This window comes from Physeter macrocephalus, chromosome 3 (genome assembly GCF_002837175.3).
Source record: "Physeter macrocephalus isolate SW-GA chromosome 3, ASM283717v5, whole genome shotgun sequence".
Taxonomy (NCBI): Eukaryota; Metazoa; Chordata; class Mammalia; order Artiodactyla; family Physeteridae; genus Physeter; species Physeter macrocephalus.
In genome coordinates, this window is record NC_041216.1 from 9,254,851 (window position 1) to 9,275,134 (window position 20,284).

At 45.9% G+C, this 20,284-nt stretch overlaps 1 protein-coding gene across 1 annotated transcript in view; it reads left to right on the forward strand.

The window, feature by feature from the left end:
- The window catches only part of CSMD2 (CUB and Sushi multiple domains 2), a 653,863-nt gene that overhangs the window by 357,815 nt on the left and 275,764 nt on the right, over window positions 1-20,284 (forward strand). Inside the window, 1 exon segment of the mRNA XM_055082266.1 lies at window positions 479-661. Coding sequence (XP_054938241.1) covers window positions 479-661 — 183 coding nt within the window.

The window sequence follows — 20,284 nt, forward strand, 5'->3', positions numbered from 1 at the left end:
AGAAGGCAGTGAATCTTGATTCTCACTTAATCTCTGGTTGGGGGAAAGGCGAGCAGCAAAGCGTCAGCCACCTTCTCATCTTGCGCTTGCCTTGACTGCTCAGGAAGGGACTGAGCTTAAAATCTATCAAGTGACATGAGTAATCTGAGTGCAAGTCAAGTCAGTAAAGATCTCTCCCAACTCTGAGCTTGTGAATTCCTAGGACAGGTGTCTCAAAGAATGTAGACCCACCTTCCCTGAGTGAAAATATCCAGGCACCTGGAACACTCTATGTGGACATAGAGTCCAGGCATTTGAGAGCAGGAGGGCCTGATCCTCCCAAGATGCTGCTTTAAAGACGACCTTGCAGGGTTTCTCATCAAAAGCCCACCTGGGTCCCTCCGAGCTCAGCCTCGTGGCAGAGGTGCAGCATGGCCTTCCAGCTCCCAGAGGCATGGAGTCACCATGTGTCTCTGTTTTCTCTTTTTCTGTCTTGCAGAGATCGAGCAGGGCAGTTGTGGAGATCCTGGCATACCTGCCTACGGCCGGAGGGAAGGCTCCTGGTTTCGCCACGGTGATACACTCCAGTTTGAGTGCCAGCCGGCCTTTGAGCTGGTGGGGCAGAAGGCAATCACGTGCCAAAAGAATAACCAGTGGTCGGCTAAGAAGCCAGGCTGCGTGTGTAAGTGAGCGGGGAGGGGGCCGCTTCGGGGTCTCCACCGAGAGGCCAGGGGCCCATTTCCTAGCTAATCCGGACCCCATCCTTGGGAACCTCGTAGGTCGTAACCGTAGCTTCATTCTGGTTGGTTTCTTCTTCTCAAAACGTTGCTGGCTGAGTCCTCATTTCTGGAGGTGACATGGATCATAGCACTGAGAATGATTGCTCTTGACATTTGGGGGCCCTCTTCAACACCGTCTTACTCTCCCTGGTGACCCTTGAGAGCAACATCAGACCCCCAACATTTCCTCCTCACCCTTCTTGCTGTCATTGACGCCATATAGTCGAGCCAGGGCAGAAGGTGCTGGCGATTTCGTAAGACTGTAGACTCTGTGCCAGCCTTGGGGTACCACGAGACACCATGGCCTTGCGGGGATATATACAAAGTTTCATCAGATTGCTTCCTCTTGCATTGGATTTAGGGAGGGTTGGGGATCAAGCTGTCTTTGAATTGTTGATCTTTCAGAGAAAGGGTTGGAGTTGAGTGCTCTGTTCTCCGGAGATAACAAGGAATCCTTTCTTCCTTTCTCTGGGATGGTCTGACCTCACTTTCCGGCGCAAAGAATACTTTAAGTCCTGGCTCCCGGGGAAATTGGCAAGTGTAAGGGGACTGTGTATAGAGGAGCAGGCTTGGTCTTTGTTGAGAAATCAAAGGTTCTACCTCTCGGGGCTGTCACCTCTTCTTCTCCCAGCCCTTGCCACTGCCCCTCTCCGTCTCTTACAATCTGCTTCCCTCGGGGAAGGGCAGACAGACTGACCCTCTGATCTTTCTTGCCATCTCAGTGGGCTTCTCAGGGCCTTGGATTGCTGCCTCATAGAGAGTGGTTGCCCCTTGGGGCCGGGGAGAGGAATGACATGGGAGACTATAAGGGAGTATCTGTGATGACAGAGAGTTTGGCATGTGAGTTGGTGAGTTGGGTCATACCATGGCGATTCTACTTTTCAAACAAAAAAATCACTTTGTGTAGTTGACAAAGCATTTCTGATGACTTGTGAGCTTATGTAAACATTCTTGCAGAGGTTTAAAGATCAAATCGTTCTTAGATACACATTAAGCAAATCACCCTTATTGAAAAAACTAAAATTGCATGAAATTGGCTGCCCATCTCTGGCCCAGTGTGGTTAGATATGTGTACCCTGAAAGCCAAGGGGACCAGAGGGGCAGGGGAGGTTCGCAGGGGGCAGCTCCAGGCAGGCAGGAACAAAGGGCCTGACAGTCTAGAAATGAGCCCAGGGCAGAGTGGGTGGGTGGAATGGAGTTCCACGGGGTGGGTCGGAGGCAGGACCTCAGAAGGCAAAGGTCCAGACTGTGGGAGTCCCAGGTAGTGTGGGTGTTCCATCTCTGAAATCCATCTAGGTGAGACAAGGCAGGGAGAACTGGAAAGGATCAGGTCTCTGGGACAGAGAGCTGGCAGGAGTGAAGTGTGTAGCAGGGCCAGCCAGCCACTTGGAACCAGGATAAAGTTCCCTGCCCCACAAGCTGAGAGATGCGGGGAGCAGAACGCTACAGGTGGGGGGGCGGGGGTCTGTCACTCAAGCCCTCCAGGAATTTACTTGACCCTTTGGCTCTTAGAAGTAGTTTCAGGAAATCTTTCCAGAACCTTCTGTAAGCGCTGCTCAGCAGGCCCCTCATTTCCAGGAGGAAAGCTGACAGGATGCTGGGTACTGCTTACAATCACCTGAGAAGAGATGAGGGCAGAGCAGTCCTGGAAGATATGGGGGGTGCTCTCTGTGGTTTAAAATAAGGAAGAGGAGCCCCAGGCTTACTAATGAGAACGTGAAGCAGGCGCTCTGTGGGGCTAGGATGGCATTTCTTCTTCTGGATGATTTTGGGAGATGGGGGATGGTATCCCCAAGGTACTCCCATTACTCGGGCTTTTCTGGTCATTTGGGTGTAAGAGACACAGCTTGAGTCTCAGGGGTGCTGGCTTCAGTGGAGGAGGCCAGGGAGAGCCAGCTGGCCCCAGGCCTTTGCACCGCAAGCAAGGTCACGAGTGAGTGCCATCTGTCCGCTCTCTACTGAGTACCCAGCCCTTAAGCTGATGCATCCCTAGGTCCTGGGCTTTGCCCTCAGGTGGTGAAAGATGGTACTAAGAAAATCCGGGTGCTCTGAGAGAACTCTGGATTCAACATCTAGACACCTGTGTCTTAGTCCCGGCTCAGTTTTGTGACTATGGCCAGGGCAACTCCTCTCTGGAGTTTGGTTTACTAATCTATCCGATGGGGTGGCACTCCCCAAATTCTAAGCCTCTATGATCGTATTTATAGAAAAAGACAACGATGACATGGACAGTCCTCACATTTTCCATCGTGAATACTTGGAAACCACTTTCTAAACTGGGTCATTTACAGAGCAGCTCATGCTTCAAGGGATAAAGTTAAAATTTGGCGTTCTGCTTCGGATCCCAGATCAAATATATCATGGTGTGTGATCTGCAGAAAAGGGACAACATCTGTAAGCATTTATAAAAATATAAAATAGTACAGTCAGCCTCTGTGTTTTATAATGTGGTCATAAATGTACATAGAAAAGCACCTCTAGCAAACGTTAGCTAGAGGTGCTTTTAACACAAAATTTTAACACACATTAGTCACAATAAATATTAACACAATCTTTAGCAAACTGTACTGTTCTTTCCTTCTGAGGGTTTAGAAGAGGATTGGGGAGATGTTTTGATGGCTCAAATTTCTTTGAACAGTTGTCCAAAAAGTGCACAGCAGTGCATTGTTCTTCTCTTGAAACATTTTCTTCAGAACAGTTCCTTACTCGGGAATTGCCTGCCAAGACTACACAAGTACACTGTTGCCTTCATGTTCCAAAACATTTTCTGTAGCAAGCAGGGGCTTCAGAATCATTTCGTTGGCTTTCGATCTGCCCTCACAGCAGTCGATGCTCAATAGATGGTCTTTTTTTCACTCGGTTTTAAAGAAGATGATGTTTCTCGCAGTGAAAAGCATTTTGAAAGAAAAGATGGAGCCAGCTTCTCTCCTCTTACTCTCTCTTCTTCCTTGGCTAATTCACATCTCCAGGGATCACTGCTCCAAATCAGGTGGCACCAGTGCCAGTTTCCATCCATTCAACAGTATTTACTGTGTGTCTACCCCGTGCCAAGCGCCAGGCATTGGAGTCAGAGCTCTTTGGGCTCTGCCTGGGAAACATGCTCAACCTGGGGTCCTGGTGAGAAAGCTCCCCACAGGTTACACATACTCTTCACCTTCCTCACAGGAACATCGAGAGCCTATCCACTTACTCCTCCACAACAAGAGATACAAGAGAAGGAAGATACAAATAATTCTGATGGTGGTTTGCACAACACTTGATGCTTTGTTGACAGGCTAGCAGAATACTTCACACTTCATAAGGAAGCCAGGAAACCAATTATCAGTCCATTAACAGCCACTTGCAGAAGAAGTTTCAAAACAGCCTTCACCAGAGAAACACCAAGACTGCACAAATGCCAGCTTCCCTTCGCCATTTTGTAAACCACCACAAGAAGGTGTGAATCCTAATTGCTCAGTTCCTAATGCATATGGCATAGGTGTGAAATGGGAATATACTGAGATGTATACAGTGCGAGTTACAAATCAGCAGCCGAACCTTGAGAGACCAAGGGAGGGAGAAGTGGGTCCTCTGGGGCTCAAAGAAAATGTCACAGATGATACAGGGCTGGAGCTGGGCCTTGAAGGGTTGGGAGGTAAAGGAGGGTGCTCCACACAGGGATGCTATGGGAAATGGTCCTCTCCTAGCACCCTCCTGTCCCTTGCTCCCTGTGTTCCTCCCCCTAACCACCCCTATGCTCTGGACACACGCACACACACACACGCACACACGCACACACACACACACACACACACACACGTTGCTGGACAGAGAAATGGATTGAGTCCTAGGGTCATCGGGATCCTCAGCCTCAGCACTACTGACATTTGGGGCCAGATGATTCTTTTTTGTCGGGGATAGCCCTGTGCAATGCAGGATGTTTTAGCGGCAGCCTTGTTCTCTACCCGCTAGAAGCCAGTAGCACACCCCCACCTCCTGCTGCCATCTGTGACAGCCAAAAATGTCTCCAGACATTGCCATACATCCTCTGGAGGAAAAAGCCACCCAGGAGGGAGAACCACCAATCTAGGATAACCTAGTCTTGTCAAATTCTAAATACAATGAAGTGTGTTTATTTGCATTGTGTGTTAGATCGTGATTAAAATCTGTAGAATAGTGACAGTGAGGAAGCATGGGGTAAGGGAAGATGCCAGCATTTATTACATGTTTTATGTCATTGGGAAGATAGGCATCTTCCCTACAACGTTATGGAATATTTATTCTCTCATTTTTACAGATGAAAACAAAGCTCAAGGAGACAAGGTACATAGGCTCAGAGGTTATAGAACCATTAAATGATGGGCTGGAGTTTAAACTATTAATTGACAGAGCAGGCTGCTACTCCACATCCTGTACTCTCTCTATTGCACCAGCCATCCAGAATCCAAGGGGTCATCTGCAGCAGGAGAAACAGGGAAGTCTTAGGACACAAAATTCGTCCAGACTACAGAAACAAACTGTTGTCTGTGTTACCCCCATGAAGTAACAGAGATTGACAAGAGTGCAACAAATTCATGAAGGCTAGATCCATGACCCTTGTTGGGACTACGTCAGTATTTGCACACCAATATGCAATATACTGGTGTCAAAGGCATTTCCTTACCTTTACTTTTTCCTCATTCCTTCTACCCACATCCATTTATCCATCCATTTTGATTTATTGAGCACCTGCTATGTACAGAGTCAGCTGCATAAGAGGGTATGGCTTTTCCTGGTAAAATTCTAAACTGGAGGGCCTCTGGGGATGACCCTGCTCAGCTTGAAGTGGTGATCTCTTAGTGCCATGTACTATATAATGTGCTGTTAACTCTTTCAATAAGTATCTGGGGCTTAAGGGCCACTACTCAACACAGGCTTTTGGTATATTCTAGTATTTTAAAAGTTGAAATGAATAAGATACTCTTAATTCATTTCCTTAATCATTTTCAAATTTGGCCATTCCTTTTTTTTTTATTATTCTTATGCATGTACACACATATTTCGTATGTTTTTTTGTTTGTTTGTTTTGCGGTACTCGGGCCTCTCACTGTTGTGCTATAATGAACATCCTCAAGTGTATGGCCTTTTTTTTTTTTCTTCTCTTGAATTATTTTCTTAAGATAAGTTTCCAGGAGTGATGTTGTTGGGCCAGAGTAGGAACATTTAAAAATAGCTCTTGATGTATACTCCTATGTTTCTCCCCCAGAATGTTGTGCCGGGTCATAATGTCAACAGCAAAAGCTTTAAGGTTAAAAATAAGATTCGTATAATACATGTCCTTCCCATCCAGAAATATGGCATAGATTTCTCTTGTGTTCATCTACTTCCCCTTTCTAAATATAACAACTTTGTGGTTTTCTTCATATAGGTCACATATATCTCTTGTGACCTCTACCAGCATCGCCAAACCTCAAGTATTTGTGCGGCCTTTTAAAAATTGCTAATTTAATAGGTATAAGTTGAATTCTGATGGTGGTTTGCACAACACTTGATGCTTTGTTGACAGGCTAGCAGAATACTTCACACTTCATAAGGAAGCCAGGAAACCAATTATCAGTCCATTAACAGCCACTTGCAGAAGAAGTTTCAAAACAGCCTTCACCAGAGAAACACCAAGACTGCACAAATGCCAGCTTCCCTTCGCCATTTTGTAAACCACCACAAGAAGGTGTGAATCCTAATTGCTCAGTTCCTAATGCATATGGCATAGGTGTGAAATGGGAATATACTGAGATGTATACAGTGCGAGTTACAAATCAGCAGCCGAACCTTGAGAGACCAAGGGAGGGAGAAGTGGGTCCTCTGGGGCTCAAAGAAAATGTCACAGATGATACAGGGCTGGAGCTGGGCCTTGAAGGGTTGGGAGGTAAAGGAGGGTGCTCCACACAGGGATGCTATGGGAAATGGTCCTCTCCTAGCACCCTCCTGTCCCTTGCTCCCTGTGTTCCTCCCCCTAACCACCCCTATGCTCTAGGGGGTCTGGACCTCTGCAAAAGGAGGATGTTCATTGGATACATTGACACACATACACACACATACACACACGCGTGCACACACACATGCACAGTCTGCATACTTGATTTGCAGGGCTTGGCTGTTGCCAACCGGGGGTGAGTGAAAGAAGAGAGGTGGGGTCCATGGGAGTAGGGTCTGGAGAGACTGGTTGGTACCCATGGCTGGAAGCATGCCCCTGTTGGAACAAGAGGTATGAAAGTGGTGTCAGGATTTCCATTACAGGACCCTGGACAGAGACTCCAGTCCTGGCCTTTCTCCAGCTGGCCTGGGTCCACTCCTGCCCAGCAAGGCCATGGGGCATTTGCTATTTGTAACCCCCGTGTAACAATCGTCTGTCCTGACGTGTGGCTACGAGAGTATCATGTTGGTATTTTCCTTTCCAATTTGAAGGATCTTTCTCTTTGATACACATATCTTCCCAATCTCTAGCTTTCTTTTTTCTTTCTTTTTGTTTTGCTATTTTACATTGTACAGTGCTTTTACATTTTTATATAGACAAATCTCTTGATATTTGTGATTTCTTTTCAAAGCTAACAAAGTTATCATTCTGCCACAGATCTAAGAAACAGCTTGTTGTATTTTTAGTTATTTGTCAGTAATTTGATTTTTTTTTTTAATATAATTTGTTATTCTGTCTGGAGTTTATTTAGATGCATGCATGACATTGTCCAAACTATTACACAGTTTTCCAACACGATTTATTAAGTAATTCATTTCCCTTTTGACTTGAGGGTAATGAATTGTTCTATCACATTCTGAATCCTCAAATGTAGTTGTCTATTTCTTGACTCATCACTTTGTTCTGCTGCTTATTTCTATCTTAGCACCGGTGTTGAATAATTTTAATTGTTGTTTTATAATATGTTCTAATATCTGGCAGAGCTGGAAACTACTCCTTCCTCCCTTAATTATTTTCTCTTTCAGAATATTCACTGTTATTCTCATCTGTTTGCTGTTTTCAAGATTAATTTTAGAATCATTTTGTCATAGTAAAAAAAAATCCTATTGGGATTTTATATGTGTGCTCCTATTAAACTATAAATTAACTTGAGGAAAGTAGACATTTTTATACCACACAGCCTTCACATCCAGAAACATGGTGTGTCACTCTCTTTGTTCATCTACTTTCATTTTTCTAAATATAACAGCTTTGTGGTTTTCTTCACATAGGTCACATACGTCGCTTGCTAGCTGTATTTTTAAACAGGCAGGTGCTTTCTCACTCCCCTCCCACCTCGACCGCGATGCCCTGTGCACACATGAAGTATGTCCCGTTTTCCCTCCTCTCTGTGGCTGAATCCTGGCGTTCCCCCTAAATATATAATCCCAGATTTTCCAGGACAAGTTCAATTTCAAGCATCCTTTCCTTTGTCCCAGAAAATATGATCACAATAGCTAGAGTCCTCGGAAATTGCCTCTTTCAAATGTTCAGAGCCAGAACTGGGATCAGTTCAGGTTTGAAAACGTCAGCCTGGATGTGAGGGATAATATTCCTGGGAACTGCTTGTGATTGGGGCAGGGGCTGTGATCACAAGGGTGATGTGAACTTCCTCCGCTGATGTAATGTTCTCCTCATTTCTCTGGGCTGCCTTAAAGGTCCTGTGAACACACACGGGGCCCCGGGAGAGAAGCAGGGAACCTGGGGATTGCTTTGGTCCAAGTTTGTCAATTTCAGGTCCATTCCTGGAAATTGAAAACCAGCGTGTGTAGTTCTGGGCCCCCTTCCTCTGTTACCCAGGCCCCCAGCACCTGGACACTGCAGACGTGTGGTCTCACTGTGCTAGTGATGAGCAGAGCTGGGGGCGCCTGCTCTGTAGAAGGACCCCATTAATCCAAAGGGGTCAGTTCCTTGAGCAGAAAGTCCTGATGATGGCAAGAGCTGAGAAGCATCTCTATCTGCTCCTGCAGTGGGGAATGGGCACTGCAGTCATGGCTGAGAAGCCTACCAGGACCACAGGGGTGGCCTGGTAAATGTAACCCAGAGTCGAGGGAGGCCGAGGCTCGGAGAACTAACCCTGAATGAAGGGATGGCTCACAAAGGGGCCTGCCAGCACTTCCAATCAGAATATCCAAGGAAGTAGAGTCAACACTTGTCCTACCAGGCCAGTGTGGGTCATATATCGCTTGTTACCCTTATTCTTAAATAGGCAGATACTTGATGGGTGAAGGTGGCTTCTGGGTTGAATCAGGTCCTCACCCAGGGGAACAGGGTCTACCTGTGCAGGGTATCCCAGCCCCAGCAAGAGGCTGCAGTTTCATTAGGAGCTTTACTCACAGCAGGGACTGGAGAGGAAACCAAGAACCAGAACAGAAGCCCAGTCCCTGAGCTGGGGCATACATGGTGGGGCAGGGGTGGCAGGTGGGGAGGGTCCTGAAACTCTGTGGGCCTGTGGGTGTGCTGGGTTCCTCACAAGCCCGCCAAATGCTGACTGTATGAAACCAGACTCACATCTCAGCCCGCTGGTTTGAGGGGACAGGACTTCCCCACGACTGTCAGGCGTGGCTGGGCTGGGCTCAGGGTCTGGCTGTAAGAAGTGAGTCTGTGCAATAAAAGTGTTCAGTGTACCTGGGTAGGGTCTCATCAGGCAAAGACTGGATGTGAAGGGATGGCTCACAAAGGAGGCTACCAGCACATCCCAGGAAGCAGAGTCATCGCTTTTCCTACCACGCCAGTGTGGGTCACAAACAGCACTTGTTACCTTTATTTTTTAATTGATACATTATGGGGGAAGGAGGTATCTTTGATGGCCCTGCCCAATACAAAATAGACCCAACCCAGCTAATTGTGAGACTCACTCATAGGCTTTTTAAAATACAGAATCGTGGTCTCATCCCCAGAAATTCTGATTCAGCAGGTCTGGGATGGGGCCCAGGAATGATTGAACGAAAGCCTTCCTAAGTGATCTAGATCAGATTAGTGAACCCCACTAATAGGGAATACCTACTGTGTGCCCGTTGCTTGCAGGGGTGTTTGGGATCATTCCTGAGGGGCTTGGTCCCCTGACAAGATGGCAGCCTCTTGAGGCATGGGGCTAGGATGTACGTGGTCATATGTTGTGGTCATATGTTGTTGCTATGAGGCTGGCCAGGCTGAGGCTGCCATAACTCGGGTGGTTACGATGGTGGTGGCCTTCTGGGGCCCAAGGAATGTTGACCTCAGTATTGATATCCTAGTGAGGCATGGGATGCAAAGTTCAGTACTGTGACATTACAACTCGATGTTGCGATTACCTGCCTTTCATTTCTCTGAATGCAGCCAAATGTGGAGGGGAGGGGCTGCTATACACCCGACAGTCGGAAAAGGGAACTGGGAAAGGGATGGGCATAATTCTAACATGGTTCTTGTCCGCCAAGAGCTCATGGTCTAGTGAGTGTGACAAGCACATACTTTTATTACAAAGCAATCTTTGAATTACTGCAATTTATAGATGTGGCCACAAAGTGCTACCAATAGGTAAGGAAGAAAAATTTATTCCAGTTGGAAGATTCTCAGAAGATTTCTTGGAGGATCATGGGCAAAATTTCAGCCCAGTCCAACCCAGGGATATATCCAGAGCCAAACTGCAAAAACAGTCTGAAGGCCATATTGCTACAGCTAAGAGTCCTGGTCCAAGGTATCTGGGGACCACAGCCACCTGGGTGGACTGGGGGCTGGAAAAACTGACCAGGCTTTAGGGGTCTTATCCTGGACTGTGACCTCTGCTTGAGGGCCAGTGGGGAATGGGTATACCTACCATTCTCACTTCAGCTTTCAGCTTTGGAATCAGAGCAAACAGGTTCTTTTCCCTTTATAAAATTTTCAAAGTTATGTGTATGCCAAGTTCATTCCCCATGCAGCAGCAGAGACCGTGCCTTCTCCATGGTGCTCTGCGATGTCTGCTAAGAGAGCTATGGGGGAGACACAGCCTCTCTAGTCAGGGTCTGTTTTCACAGCTGCTGGCTCAGGGGCTGGGGCTCAAAGCTCTCCCAGTAGCCTCCCCCGTCCTGTGAGCCTCTGGATGAACCTGTCATCTCACGTGGCCAGAAGTACATCCCCATCAGTGCTGGGTGTTGTGGGTGTCCTCAGGCTCTGTGGTTCCTGGGGAAGGCACGGCTCGCCTTTTCTAGGGGTTGGCTTTCAAGGAGAGCCTTGGGCTACCTCTCTTGGGAGAACAAAGACCCTTCCTCCAGTCCTATGTACAAAGGCAATCTGGGGGGTCTCAGGAGATGTGCTGAGTGCAGGACTGCTCCCCTTGGCTACCTGGTTAACTCCCATCTTGCTCAGGGAGTCAGGTCAAGCTCCTGGTCTTGAAGGTAGCTCTCTTGGGATAACTGTAAACTCCCCTGGATCGTCGTGGATTCCCCTGGAAGGAAATCCAAACATACTCCCTTACGATCCAGGGGAACAGCCACTAAGTGTTCTTGTCCAGTCTGCAGTGGCTGGTGGTCTGCGGTTATGACTGGGCTTAGGGTGGCCAGGACCATGGATAGCACTAGAATGCCTGAGCGAAGATCCTCTGCTGAGACAGCCTCAGAGGAGATGGTGGGGCTCTCCGAGGGGTCCCAGAAGCACCTTCTAAGCTTTTGGGAATGTAGTCTACACCCTTTCTTGAATTCCCCTGGCTAATAGGAAGTCTTGGGTTCTTGGGCTACATCATGTCCGCATACTTTTCTCGCCAGCTAATACCTGTGTCTGGCTGATGAAGTTAATTAAGAACAGTTGAAGCTAACCCCAGCAGAGGGCACAGAGGCCCACTGAGGTCTGCCCTGTGGCGAGGAGAGTCTCCACAAGCATCACTCAGAGATCCTGGGGGCTGGGCCCAGCCAGCTGTAGGACCTCACAGCAGTGAGAAGCGCTTTTGAGAAGGCTTTGCTTGGCACATGGAAAGACCCGTCATCAGGGTACCCATTACTCACCCCACAGGGCATAGCTCCTCAGAATTCCAGACAGAACTCAAGTCTGACAGAATAGCCAACACTCAAGTGTCAAGCTGTTCAGCTCCAGGCACCTCCGTGCAGCTGACAGAATACATCTCCTTTCCTAAGTCGGTCTTCCCAGAGAAGGTGGCACACGGAGTCTTAGCAGCCAAGCATTCATTCCCACAAAGGAGGAGTTTTGTCAGAATCTTCTGGGTTTGGAGTTATCTGCTCATCCACTGAGAAGAGGTACTAAGGACCAGAGTGCACACCTTTCGATCTGGAGTCTTGCTTGGTTGAGGAATGGGCTATGCTGGGGAGGGGTGAGGAGACCCCACTCTGGCTGCCTCCTCAGGCTGGTTGAGACTTGAAGACATGCCGAGCAGAGGCCTGTGTGGAGACGTGGCCTCCAGCAGCAGCACTGAGGCATGCCTCTCATTGCAAATTCAACAAAGATTGAATGTATAACGCCCGTGTGCCCAGGCACGGGGCTACACCCCATGCCTTCAGAAGCTTCAGCACAATGAATCGTCACAACAAAGGTGTGATTTAGAAGTTGTCAATCTAATTTTTCTGCATGTGGAAGTAGAAAGCAAGGTACAGAATGCTTCCCACCCCCTCCCCGCTCAAAACAACAATTTTCCAGGATTCACATTTGCTCCAGCTTTGGGGTGGTGGCTTGGTTTGGCTACATATACTTTCCAAAGAATTCATAGCCTGTTTTCAGGGTAAAAGCTGAGTCCCAGGAGTGTGGACTCAGTTCCTTCCCAGGAGTGGAGAGCAGGGATTTTTCTTCATGCTTTGTTCCATAAGGGACCAAAACAGTCCTTTGAGCCGGTGGCAGGAGATCCTCAGCCAACAGCTAAGGAGTACATAAGACCCCAGCTCAGAGCCTGGCCTGGGCAGGGACCTCTGAGCACGTCTGAAGAGGGTCTAAAGCCTAGGGTAGGTGCCAGGAGTGGTTTGGGTGGGCATTATTCCAGAGGTGTGGCAAAAGTCAATCACGACCACAGGGTAATTCCAGGCAGTGGGTAATTCCCCGAGGTTGGCCTTTGCTGATAAGCAGTCAGTTTATACCAAGAACTTAGCAAGCCTCTAAGGAGGTACAGGGATCAGGGTCCAATCGCAGGAGACAAGAGTTTACCAATTGTTAGGCCCCTCCCAATGAGCTTTGATTTAAGATTCCATTCCAGAAGGGGATTGGATTGTGAATGAGGAACTTGAGGCAGAAGCTGCTTTCTCAGGATAAAGGATACTTTTGTGGAAGGGAAATAAAAAGACCACGTGTGGAGTGACCATACATCCATACTTGCTTGGGACCCTCCCTGTTTACATCTTTTGTCCTAAGGTAATTATTAGTGGTACCATCTTTCATTGTCAAAAGTGTCCCAATTTGGGCATTATATTATGTGGCCTCCCCAACCATGACCCAACAGATGTTATGCCAAGAAAGGCATTGAGCTACAGTTGAGTGCTTTGGATGCTGAGGGTGATCTCTGAGCCAAAGATCTAAGAGGTGCTGTAATGGACCCCTTCCTCCCTCTCCCCTCATCCCGTGCCCCTCTCCACTTGCTTACTTTTCCCAGACACACTGGCCCTCTTTCAGACCTTCAGATACGCTAAACTCTCCTACCTCAATGACTTTGACTTGAGGTTCACCATGTTGGAATGTTCCTCAGGAGGCAGGATCCTTCTCATCACCCCTAAAGCTGTCACTTCCCAGAGAGGCCTTCTCTAACTACCCTATCCAAAACAGCTATCCTTTACTTTCTGATTTCTCCATATCCCATTTCATAAATATATTAGTCAACTTTTGCTGTGGCATCAACAGTGCAAAAATCTCAATGAATTGCAACAACAAATATTTATTTCTTACTTGCATCGCATGAGGGCTGTAGGTCAGTTGCAGCTCTGCAGGGCTCAGGGGAGCTCTACATAGCCTCTTATCCTAGATGTGCCTGCTTGGACATGCCTGTGCCGTGTCCACTCACCTTCCATGGGGTAAAGCAAGTCACAAGGCCAAGCGCAAAGTCAGTAGGGTGGTCAGGAGGGCTTTGCCTAAAAGGAAGCAAGGCAAGGGCAGGGCGGGAAGGAATGGTTGTGAATAAATAATACACTCTAGCACAATAAGCTATGCTTATGTTATTTGTTGATTGTCTGGTGCCCTCCTAGACTGTAAATTTCCTGAGGGCAAAACAGTATATGTCTTGTTCACTATTGTATCTATGGCGCCAATCAGATAACAAATTTTTAGTAAGTACTGGTTTTCTATTTTTGTTATAGTTATTACTAATCGTATTAGTGTTGGAGTTATTAGGTAGACAAAGCCAACATGGTAGGGATAGGAGAGCCTCTGGTTTGGAAGATACTTTGGCAACCCAGAGCCTACTAATGCGGGATTTCATTCTTTGGCTCTATGGCTGGTGGGGTTATAGCCAAGGGTGGCTTGGCTACTGCCTTAGTCCACTCGGGCTACTATAATAAAATGCCACAGACTGGGTAGCTTATAAACCACAGAAATGTATTACAGTTCTGGAGGCTAGAAGTCTGAGTTCAGGGTGCCAGCCTTGTTGGTAAAGGTCCTTTTCCAGGTCTCAGTCTTCTCCTTGTATCCTCACATGGCAGGAGGGGAGCAGATCTCTCTGGAGCCTCTTTTATGAAGCACTGATCCCATTCATGAGGGCTCCACCCTCATTATTTAAGTAGGTCCCAAAGGCCCCACCTACTAATACCATCACCTTTGGCCATTAGGATTTCAGCATATGAATTTGGGGGAACACAAACATTCAGACCTCAGCAGGCAGAGTGGGATGAGCCTGGTGTACAGACTCGATGGCTGCAGCTAGGAAGGATAAATGGAGGGGGGGACACACAGCACGCTACGGAAATGATGCATAACAGAGTTTTCCAGATGGAAAGGAGAGAACATTCTAGAAAGAGAAAATAGCCAGAGCAAGACCTGGCGTTAGCCTTGCACATTTGCAGAGCTGCAGTAATCTAATATAGCTGGAATGTCAGGGAGCGTTGCGGGGGGGGTGGAAAAATAAAGATAAGAGCTTGGCAAGGACCCTCAGTCTTTGAGGGTCTTTTTGTGCCCTTTTGAGAAGTTCAGGCTTTATCTTCTGTGCAACAGGGGGTCTTTATTTAAAGAGTTCCAAGCAAAGATGAAATATCATGAGAATTTGTGATTTACAAAATTCATTCTGGAGCCAATAGGTAGGATGGATTCAAAAGGAATGAGATCTAAAGACAGAAAACCAGATAGGCTACTGCAGTAGGAAGAGGGCCTTCACTTAACAGGGTGTGATGGGGCTGTGACAAGTACAAGAGACACTGAAGAGAAAGAATCAGCAGAAGTTAGTTACAGACTGGATTTGGGAGCAAGGGAAAAGAAGTTGATATATTTTGCTTAGGCAACTGGGTATTGTCATTCATGGAGATAAGGAATGAAGGAGGCTTAGGAAAAGAGATAAAGAGATCAATTTTGGACATGCATTCAGGGTGCTGGTGGGATCTCCAGTAGAGAATGTACATCAGACAGTTACATACCAAGTCTGAATGTGTGGGAGGGTCTGGGCTACCAGTATCATTTAGGAGGCAAGGGCATAAGGAAGAGTGGTGGGGAGCAGGAAGGGGCGAAGGGAAAACCCATAACTGGGTGACGGCAGAGCTGAATCATTCCCTGATGCCTGGGAATGTTCCAGATGCAAGATCCTAGGAGAACCAGTTTTGGGAAAAAAAGACTAGGAGTTAAGTTTTGGCCATATTTCATTTAATTTGCTCTGATAAAATCCAGACTCCTCCTGAGTCTAAAGGATCTTTGCCATCCTCTCCTACTCATGTCATGTTCCTAGCTCCATGGTTCACCTTGCTCCTGCTCTAATGGCCTGCCTTCTGTCCCTCACATACACCAAGCTCGCTCCCACCCCAGGGCCTTTGCACATGCAGTTCCCTCCACCTGGAGTGATCTTCCCTTAGGACAGCTGGCCACATCTCAGAAGACGCCTCCTCAGACGGGCCATCACTGACCACCTTATTGAAAGCAAGCACCACCCCCATTCACTCTTTTCCCTTCACTCTGTCTTATGTTCTTTGCCACCTATTAGAATGTAAACTTCTTGCCAGCTGAGGACTTGCTGATCTGTCTGGTTGGTTGCCTCTCATATCTAGATTAGTGTTTGTCGCACAGCAGATGCTCCATTAGTACTCCAGCTAGGTGGAGACATTCCAAGGCCATGCAAAGGGGCCTGCACAGGAGACAGAAAGAAAGCATTTCAGGAATGGGGGAGGGCTCAGCTCTGTCGAATGCCCTGCTCACCTAATGCAGGGGGCCTGCGCTTTTGCCTGCCTGCAAGGTGGGGATGGAACAAAACAAAGAAACACAAAAACTTGACACAATTCATGGCTTTTCAATCAAATTACATCAAATATGAATTAAAGAGGACATGTTCCTTGCTCAGGAAATATGTGGACAGCATCATCCATTTATGCCTGATGCTCCTTTTGGAATGTGTATGAGTTTCTAGAAGGCATCCTCAGTTCTCCTCAAAGAGAACCTAGCATTAACTTAATCTTGTTTATGATAAGGATGAGCCCGGCTGGGTGACCAGTTTCAGCCTCATGCATGTGACTTTGAAAACCTCGCCCAGCTTCCTCAGGCCCATGGAAGTTAAATAATAACTCTCACCAGCTCCAGTGCCAGACATGTTGAAAAACCTCAGATGAAAACTAGGGTACTCTGAGCTTCTGAGCAGAAAGAGGTGAAAAGAATTCACTAGTGGCTTTGTAAAGCCTCTGGTTCCAGCTCAGTTCTAGCATTCATCAGCAGAGCTACCTCAGTTTACTGGTTCAGAGATGCACAGTGAAGCAAGAGCAATCTGATTGGGCCTCTCCTGCTTGGGTGAGCACTGCTGGAGAAAAATCGCCCAACCAGGCAAATTGGTGCTGCTACAAATTCAAGGTCACCAGTCTCAATCAAGCCTGCCACAGTGCCCAGCATCCATCTGTGTTTCTTAAGTCAGTCTGTTCTCTTCCCCATGGAAGCTATGCCAAGCATTCTCCACTCCCCACCCACATCCTGGGAACAGCGCCCCTCCTCACCTTACCCTGGAGAATGACCTTGTCTCCCACCTGGCAGACGACATCCTCAACTTCCAAATTCCAAAGACACCAAAAGCCTGCAGATCATCACCATCCCCATCCTTCCTCTCACCTTCCCACCTTTAGTACCAGAGATGCTCACTCCTCTCTCCCATCCAAAACCAATCCCCCTGTAGCTTATGTATCCCATATTGGCTTTAGATCAGGTACCTTCAAACACCTTTAAACTAACAGTAAGAAATGCAGTGCAGCACACACTCACACATGATTGAAACAGATTCACAAACGGTACTTACCTTTATCCCTATAATGCGCTCAGTTATTTCCCATTCTCTTCCTTTAGTTTTTGGGTTTTTTTCTTTTTTTTTTAGCATGCAGCCCATGACCCACTACATTGCTTTCACGAAGAGTCACTGTTTCAAAAATTTCCCTATAGATTCCCCCTCCCCTCCCACCTTCTCAGGAATCTATGCCTCGTGTAATTCATCCTCTTTCTTCTGTCTCAGCCTCTCCCTTCTGCCACGTCCCATCACCATTTAAATTTCCCCAGGTCCCTCTTCTCTTGAAAGTAAAACTCTTTCTTCACACCTCCCACATCCTGCCCGTTCTTGAATGCTCTCCTTCGCATCCAGACTCCTTTGACGGGATGTCTTTCCTTGCTGACACCTCCCACATCCTGCCCGTTCTTGAATACTCTCCTTCGCATCCAGACTCCTTTGACAGGATGTCTTTCCTTGCTGTGACCACTCCTCACTTCCCAGTCCCTTCTCACCCCATCCGTTCTGACCTCTGTGTCCACCACACCTGGAAACTGCTCTCACCGAGGTCACCAATGAGCCTCCTGTTGCTAAAACCCAATGGGTTTTACCCAGAAGCTCCACTCTATTTCCAGACAGATAGCCCTTCCCTCCTTCTGGAAACCACTCTCTTGTTTTTCCTCCTACCTTCATCTGCTTTGTCTCCATCTACCCTGCCAGCTTCTCTCCATCCTCTTGCAAAGTTCCATGCTGTCTGTTTTTTCTTTGCCAACTTGATAGCCCTATTGTTTGAGGTTTCTGTTTTCTTATAATATTGTACATTTCCCCAATCTTTATTGACCAACTTTATTCACTTGTTAGTTGCCTCTTAATTACCTTAGCCCATACTTCTATTTTGAGTGTTTATCTTTTTGTGGAATTGTAGTTCTTCATATGTTAAACATAGTAAATATTTAATTGTAATATCTTGCAAATGTTTCCCTTTCATTTGGTCCTCACTATTTACCTTTTATGGTGATATTTGAAATCCAAAAGTTTTTCATTTCTGTAACTTAAAATACTGTTTCCTTTATGATTCTAACCTTAGTATAATGCTAAGTCCTTCCCCACCTCTGAGATTATACAAATATTCCTTATATTTTCTTCTAGTACTTCTATGGTATACTGAGTTAAATGTGGATCTAATTTCTCCATTCCAGATCCAAATGGTAGCCATTTGTCCAAGCATCCCTTATTGATGAATCAACCTTTACCCTGCTAATTTAAAAGGCCCCCTTCATCATATACTACATTTTTGGATGTCTGTATCCTTTTCTGAACTTTCTTTTTTTGTTCCATTGATCTCGCCTTTGAAGTTGATACATTACAGATTTTATTATTGCAGCTTTATAATATGTTTTAATATCTGTGTTGATAAGCCTCCCTGCCACTGGAGAAAATCAGTATTGTGGTTGAGAGCTTGGGCTTTGGAACCAGCTTGACTGGGTTCACATCCCAGCCCCATCACTTACATGCCTTGTGACTGTGGGCACGTTACTTGAACACCCGGACTCAGCATCTGCATCTGTAAGATGGGGATAATAATAGTAGCCGCCTCAGAGGGCTGCTGTGAGGGTTGATGGGTTAAGACATATGACGTCTTGTAATGCCAGCTAGCACCTCATATGCTGTTTTCCTTGTCTCTCTCAACAGATCGATCTTATAGTTGTTTTAAGCTCCAGAAAAAAAAAAAAATCAGTGTGGGCCTTGCCTGGAATTACATTAAATTTTGCCTGGATTTATGTTAAATTTATACAATGATTTGAATATAATTGTTATCTTAACAATATGAACTCATCATCCAGGAAAAAAGTTTGTCTCTCATTTTTCAATTTTCTTTTCTGCCTATCAATAAAGTTTTGTTGATTTTATTATATAGGTCACGTTTGCTTATTGTTTTAGGGCTGAATTTGATTTGGTAATACTTTACAAATAAGATTTTTTTACACTGTGGGTGTATTGATGTGTGAGTAGATGAGTGTGAACATGTGTATCATACATACTATCTTATGGGAATATTTGTATCAAGACTAATTAAATAGCATAGCTACTATAGCTTGCTTAAAATTTAAAAGCTCTGGCCCTAAAAATACCTATTCCCTAAATGTTTCCCAGTATCCTCAGGTTTTTCTCTTCACACAATTTTTGTAATTTAAAATTTCCTGGGAAATTCTCCATTTATGAATATTTCAATTTTACTAGTATGTTATACATACCATTCCTTTATAATTGGCTTATCTCCTTAATTTTATTATCCTGTCTCTATGTATATATCTTCCCTCTTTACTTCTTGAGTAGACCAATGAGAAGTTTCTATCTTGCTGGTCTCTTCAGTTAACATTTTTCTGCTTTTATCTTTATTAAGTTTATTCTCCCTTATCTCCTTAATTTTCTTTAGTTATTCTCTTTGTCACTTTCTTAGTTTAAATGCTCATTTCACTTATTTCTTTTTTATGTAATAATGAATAAGGCTATTAATTTTCCCTCAAATACACCTGTGGCCCAGTATCATCATCGTTATTATAAGTAGTCTGTACTGACAGCCTTTGTTTCCTCTTTGAACTCAAGAACTTATTTAGGAAAGGGTTTTATAACCTTCTGGGTGATTAGGGGTTTTCTTCATTATTTTATTATTTTTGTAACATCTTTATTGGAGTAAAATTGCTTTACAATGTTGTGTTAGTTTCTGTTGTATAACAAAGTGAATCAGCTGTATGTATACATATATCCCCATATCCCCTCCCTCTTGCACCTCCCTCCCACCCTCCCTATCCCACCCCTCTAGGTGGTCACGAAGCTCCGAGCTGATCTCCTGTGCTATGCAGCTGCTTCCCACTAGCTATCTATTTTACATTTGGTAGTGTAAATATATCAATGCTCCTCTCTCACTTCGTCCCAGCTTGCCATTCCCTATCCCCGTGTCCTCAGGTACATTCTCTACACCTGCGTCTTTATTCCTGTCCTGCCCCTACATTCATCAGAACCAATTTTTTTTAGATTCCACATATGTGTGTTAGCATACGGTATTTGTTTTCCTCTTTCTGACTTACTTAACTCTGTATGACAGACTCTAGGTCCATCCACCTCACTACAAATAACTCAATTTCATTGCTTTTTATGGCTGAGTAATATTCCATTGTATATATGTGCCACGTCTTCTTTATCCATTCATCTGTCGATGGACACTTAGGTTGCTTCCAT